Genomic DNA, 6,848 nt, shown 5'->3' on the forward strand with positions numbered 1-6,848 from the left:
GGTTCCATGCATTGAACCAGCAGGTCAGAAACAGTACTTAGAATTCAATGCGGCCCCGGAAAAGGTCTCTGTAATTTCCGTCACAGGTAAAGAAAGAAGACTGCCTTTATTATTATCACCTGCCACACAAAACGGCCCCAGAATAAACAGTCCTAAAGTCTGAAACAGAATAATTGTGTCTTTCACTCACCATAGCTCTGAAATACAGGGGTCCAGCTGTAGTGAGAGGCGTGAGCGACACTTCCTTCCCGAAGGTCAGACCGCAGGGCTGAGCAAAATATTCTCCGCCAGGCAGGGAAGGCAAGTAGCTGTGGCTGGGTGGAGATGTAATTCACAGCGAAGAAAGTCCTGTGCCAGAGGGGGCAGTAAACTTAGCAGCCAGGGGAGACAAGAGAAGAGTTGCTGTAGCTGGGCTTCAACAGTGCGACGAAGCTCCTCCGGGGGGTGATCCAGCCACGGGTTCACAAGAATCTCCACATTGTAAATAATGTCATCACAGAGCTCCTCCAAAGGATTAAGTGCCGCTGGGTCAATAGTGGCTGGTTCGTGCTGTCACGGCTGCGATGGCAGGCCGTGTGGAGTGTGGAAATTAGGACCCAAGATGCAGGCACGGCTTCTGATGTGAGTGAGTTTTATTTTGACGTTGACGGTACAAATAGCAGTGGTGAAGGCATGTGCAGAACATAAGGTGACCTAAACTGCAAAAACTAACAGAAACAGACCTGAGACTTTGGGAAACAACACAAACAAACCAGCAACAAGCACGAAAAAACACAGGGCTTATATACACACAGGAACAATCAGTGAATGAGAGACAGGAGGGAGACACAGCTGGGGTAATTAGGCAGGACGAGACAAGGGAAGCAAAACTAGAAACACTGACAACAGACACGGTCCTTCATAGTAAAACAGGAAACACACCGAACTCTAGACATGTAAACTTAACACAGACTGGGGAGACAGAACACAGGAACCTGAAACACTGGGAATAACCACAAACAACCCAAAATAAAAAACAAACAAAACACAGAATATTAATAAACGTAAACATAAACACGGAGTCACAAACTCCGGACCACGACAAATACATCATGTGTAATTTTTTATGTCATGTGTCGTTTCCATTGCAAATAGTAATCACAGTTAAAGAGGGGATGGCAGGAAAGAAAACTCCAGAGCTATGATGTCATCAAGTACACTTCCTTTCCAATTGTAGAACGATTGCGTTCTGTTCTCGGGAAGTCCGGATTCCCGTGTGAACTTATGAAATCCGCACTAGCGAGAACGCGAGTACGGACTCACGTACTTGAGCATTTAGAAACGGCCTAACAGTCTGCAGTTTATGAAGTAATCTCAGCTAACGTCAGCTAACAATGTTAGCTTGGTGGCAAGTAGCCTTCATAAATAGTAACAAAAATCACAGAGACATCGAAGATACTGAAGTTTCTCCCATCCCATTCTTCTTATGACGTGGTGTCAGAAATGCATTCCTGCCTGTGCACTGCTGGCTCTGTTGTGCTGGCTCCGGGTCCATTGTGTAATTGACGCCACCAACATTAACAGGACGCTTACATTAGAGCTGTTATTGTGTGTTTTGTTTAGGTTTCTGGCAATCGAAGAATCGAAGAAACTGTATTAATTCCAGAGGGAAGTTGAGTTTTTTAAAAAAAGGGCCACTGGTTGGACATGAACCCACGACAGCCGCTCTCAGCCATACATCATATGATTGCATGGTCATCCATCCGAGCTAAAGCTGCACCCGACTGCATTTAATCACCAAAATTGGAGAAGGGATAGAGAGGACATAGCCTAACATATGAAACAGGAAATGACCACTGTGTGTTCCATTTATTTTAACAAAGTAACTGTATTCTGAATATCACCTATTTAAATGGGAACTGTAATGGAATACACTTACTCATATTTTGCATTTTAAATACTTAACGCTGGTACATGTATTCCATTACTCCCCAACACTGCCCAATGAAACACATTTAGCACTGTGGATAAAAATGATCCAATGTGAAAATGCAATTTGACGCCCAACCCCCATTATCTAACACTTGAAAGAGAAAGAACATGACGAGAGAGGACGACATGAGAGCTTGTCACATTTCACTCACTTATTCTCAGCTCAGCACTTATTCTATCGCTGGGTGTGAGTGGTGTCCCCTGGTGGTCCGCCACAAATACCACCCCCCTCCCAAACACCCAGCAGGGTCCCCCACTAGTCCAGGACGTTGGGCATAAGCAAACTGCCAGAACGGATGAACCTGGAAGGCGGGGAAATGGTAGAGGGAGTCCTAGCCTGAGTATGAGGCCGGCGTGGGCAGCCAGGAAAGGCTGAAGGAACTCGAGCTCCGGTGGTCGAGAGGCGCCGCTAGAGGAAAAACCAGAGTCCAGTAATCCTGTGAGGTGGTCGGCCACGACGGGGGACCTGGGCTAGTGTCACTTGGTTGTCCACCTGAACATTGGCCAGTTTAAGTCTGTCCACACATACAGTCTCCCTATGCCTGCCGAAACCCAAAACAAAGTGCTTCTGGCCTGATTTGAGGACCCCATATGGGCCGTCATAGAGTGGACGCAGCGGTGTCCTATGTGCATCATGCCGGACAAAAACAAACTTTGAACTGTTTGAAGTCTTCGGAACAAAGGTGTCAGGCAGGCGATGGTGCACGGGACCTGGAACACCAAATGAGTCCACTTGCTAGCGAGGGGATAACACCAGGGAATGGGAGCACGGGGAGGGGCTCTCAGGCAAGAATTCCCCGGGGACATGGAGAGGCTGACCGAGGGCCAGTTCAGCTGTAGAGATGCCAGCTCCAGCAAAACCTGGGGTGGCCAACCCAGCCGCTAATAGTCAAAGAAGCGCGGAGCGCAACCTTAAGCGACCTGTGAAACCATCCCATTAGCCTGCAGGTGGTATGCAGTGGTGCGGTGAATCTTGACCCCCAGGCTGTCAGCCCCGAAACATAATGAGGGCCCTGTCGGATGTAATGTCAGTAGGGGGACCACAACGTAAAACCCAAGTCAAGAAAACAACTGGTACCGGTCCGTGGCCCGAGGGTTAGGGACCGCTGCTTTAGTGTGCTTATGGACCTTTGTGCGCATGGAACGCATGCAGCCCATTCCCTAACTGACTTGCGAAGGCCTGGCCAAACAAATGTGGAGCTGACCAGTTTGACAGAGGCCCGGACCACCGGATGCGATGACCCATGCACAGAGTCAAAAACGCGAAGACGCCATGAAACGGGAACCACGGGCCATGAGCGACCAGTCGAAACGTTGCAGACCAGAGGAGGAAAGGTCTGTGCTCCAGCATGAGGCCCGCCGGTGCAGACTGAAGTGCAAAGATGTCCGAGTCACCGCACTGCTTCAGGGCCAATCAGAATGTCCGGCCATCAGTTTGTGCCTTGAAGCTGGGCGATGCAGCAGGACAAGGATCCGAAACACATCAACAAGTCTACAAAACAAACCACTACAAAATAAAAACTTTGGAGTGTCCTAATGAAAGTTTGGACTTAAATGAGACTGAAATACTTTGACATGTCCTTAAACATCCTGTTTATGTCTGAAAACCCTCCAGTGTTTCTAAAATAAATAAAAAGGTTGTGGAATTGCGTAAACAAATTCTGGATTTAAATCAGATTGAGATGCTTTGCTGTGGTTCATTTTTTACATGCAGAATAGTAAAGTGAACCAGAGTCAAATTCCTTTTGTGCACAAACTTGACCAAATAAAGATGATTTTGATTCTGATTCAAGAGATTCTGCAATAAGGAGTCAGCCAAAATTGCTCCATGACAATGCAAAAGACTCATCGTCAGTAACAATAAATTCTTGATTCCTTTTTTTGTTAGTACGAGAGACACAACCTGTTATTAGGTTTGGAGGGTAATTATGTTTTGATATTGAAAAGTGGAGAAAGTGTGAGAGTGAGAGCAAAGGTTTGAATACACAGGTGTGTGTGTGTCTGTGTGTGTGTGTGTGTGTGTGTGTGTGTGTGTGTGTGTGTGTGTGTGTGTGTGTGTGTGTGTGTGTAAGGGATTACAAGCTCTCAAGAAAACTGATTATTTATTTTATTTAAGTTTCATTTGTTTTAGTATAATTTAAAAACAAAACAGCAACAAATGGCAGAGATGAGATTATTTTGACTTGGTAAACGTAACAAACAGATTTTGTGTTTGTTGTTACTTTTTCAAAAGTAACAATAACGAAGTTCACCTCCTCTTTAAAGACCGCAGGTGCAAATAGTTTAACGGTCAATGTAAAATATTTCTGAAGGAAATGTTCATGTTTTTTTAGGAAGGCTGTAATCGTTCAAAAACAATGCCACACCACATCCTTCCAGTTCATCTACAGTATAACGTCACAGAAAACATCATCACTGCAAAGCTGGTCTGTCTGCACTGTAGACCTGGCACCCAATCAAAAACATCTGACACTGTTGGGAAAAACAAAAACAAGCAAACACAAAGTGCTGAGATGTTACATAACTGACTTGTTGAAGCCACCTGAGAAAATATTCTTTGGACACAAATACTGTTCTCACTTTTAAAGAGCAAACTCTTAAATATTATGTTTAAAAGAAGATTTAAACCTGTTGCTGGCATAAAATTCAAAATGAGTATATATTCATATAAATAATTCATTTCTTTACAAATATATATACAGGAAGGTCTTGTATTTTCTCTGTCCCAGCCCATGAATTGGAAAACAAAAACCAAAAAAACAATAACTAAATAAAATCAAATAAATATATTCCACTTAAATACATACAAATACAAACACATACATTTATACTTTTTTGTGGAAAAATACTTTATAAATAAAGTCATCTAGTACAGTGCAGAAATGCTAAAACAGTGATTGTGATAATTTACAGAGAGAAAATAATAATAATAATGTACAGATGTGAGCCAGCTGCTGTATCAAAAACACGTCTGTTTCAGTTTAGTAAACTTAGCAGTGTTTCCAAAGCAGTGAAACCAGAGTCCAGCATAGAGCGGCTGAGTGAATGTGGTCTGGACTCTGTGGAGGAGAGTCATGGTTTCAGAGACGCTGTAGAAGGACAAAATACCTGCTCTGTGATCCAGGTACACTCCTACTCTGGAGGAACGAGGACCTGAGACACGAGTTTGGATGTTGTTGTACTGAAATGTATAACTGTTCTTGAAGCAGTCTAGTGCCCAGGATTTTTCATTACGTCCAAATCTACATTCATTCCCACTCCCTGCTCTGCTGATATTCTTGTATGCGACTGCTACATAAGCTCCTCCCCCTCTCCACTCCACCTCCCAGTAACAACGTCCAGTCAGACTCTCTCTACTCAGAACTTGCCACATTATAGTGAATCTGTCTGAATGATCAGAATAAGACTGTTGTTGATTCATTAATGTTACTTTTCTGTTCCCCTCTGATAATAACAGCTGTTTGTTTGCTGTGTTTGGATCCAGTGTGATTTCACATGAATATTTTAAGAATCCAGCTCTGGTCTTTGGCTCTGGTGGATCTGACAGTAAAACATCCACTTCAGTGACTGTCAGTGAGATGTTTGTCCGTTCCTCTCTCAGAATGTCCTGTAGTTTATCTCTGACCTCTGACACAGCTGCTGTCACATCCTCAAAGTAGCTCAGAGGACGGATATTGATGCTGGATGAGTCTGTAGACTCACTGAGTGCTGACAGTGAGGGGTAGTTGTGTAGAAACTGGATGTGATCCTCTGTGTGTGAGAGCTGCTTCAGCTCAGCATCTTTCCTCTTCAGCTCAGTGATCTCCTGCTCCAGCTTCTCCTGAAGCTCTTTGACTCGACTCACTTCAGTTTCCTGCTGGGATCTGATCTGCTGCTTCACATCAGAGCTTCTTTTCTGGATGAGATGGATCAGCTCAGTGAAGATCTTCTCACTGTGCTCCACTGTTTGATCAGCAGACTGATTGATGGCCTCCACCTCCTGTTGAAGCAGCTTCACATCTTTCTCTCTGTCCTGGATTCTCTGCTGGATGTTTTGTCGACTCACCTCCAGCTCTCTCTGCCTCTCAGTCCTTTCTGCTGCAGCTGAGACTGTGTCGTGGCCTTTATGTTCATCCACAGAGCAGAGATAACAGATACTCTGCTGATCAGTACGGCAGAACATCTTCATCACCTCATCATGACGAGAGCAGATGTTCTCCTGGAGCTTCTTGGAGGGCTCCACCAGCTTGTGTTTCTTTAATTGAACCACATCATAATGAGGCTGAAGGTGTTTCACACAATAAGAGACCAAACACACCAGACAGGATTTCACAGCCTTTAGCTTGATGCCAGAGCACAGATCACAGGCCACATCTTCAGGTCCAGCATAGCAGTGATCAGCAGGAGCAGCTTGGAGTCCAGTCTTCTTCAGCTCCTCCACTAAATCTGCTAACATGGTGTTTTTCACCAGGACAGGCCTCGCTGTGAAAGTCTGTCTGCACTGAGGGCAGCTGTAGATTTTCTTCTTTTCCTCTTCATCCCAGAAGCTTTTAATACAGTTCATGCAGTAGCTGTGTCCACAGGGAATAGTCACCGGATCCTTCAGTAGATCCAAACAGACTGAACAGCAGATTTTTGTTTGATCCATTTGATTCATGTGCTGTGCCGTTTCACCGTCTCTCAGTGACTGTCAGACAGTTTCACTTCCTCTGAACAGAAACAACCTCTGTGCTCTGAAGGGAAACAGATCTCTGCTTTTTTTCACCTCCTACAGGAAATGAGGCTCACCAGCAACTGCATTTACACCATGTTGTTTAGACCCATCCTGATACAGACACATCTGTGAAGGGAGGCAACAACAAGTCATAAAATGCTTATTTTATGAGTTCCAGGGTGTG

General features: G+C 44.6%; 1 protein-coding gene across 1 annotated transcript; it reads right to left on the minus strand.

The window, feature by feature from the left end:
* Positions 1-4,930: 4,930 nt before the first annotated feature.
* LOC148097581 (tripartite motif-containing protein 16-like) lies at positions 4,931-6,610 on the minus strand. Its single transcript, XM_087831408.1, has one exon. It carries the CDS (start codon positions 6,605-6,607, stop codon positions 4,931-4,933), a length of 1,677 nt encoding a protein of 558 aa, XP_087687534.1. The 5' UTR covers positions 6,608-6,610.
* Positions 6,611-6,848: the final 238 nt, after the last annotated feature.

Source organism: Neolamprologus brichardi, chromosome 18 (assembly GCF_056152115.1).
Source record: "Neolamprologus brichardi isolate AB-2024 chromosome 18, ASM5615211v1, whole genome shotgun sequence".
In the NCBI taxonomy this organism is placed as follows: domain Eukaryota; kingdom Metazoa; phylum Chordata; class Actinopteri; order Cichliformes; family Cichlidae; genus Neolamprologus; species Neolamprologus brichardi.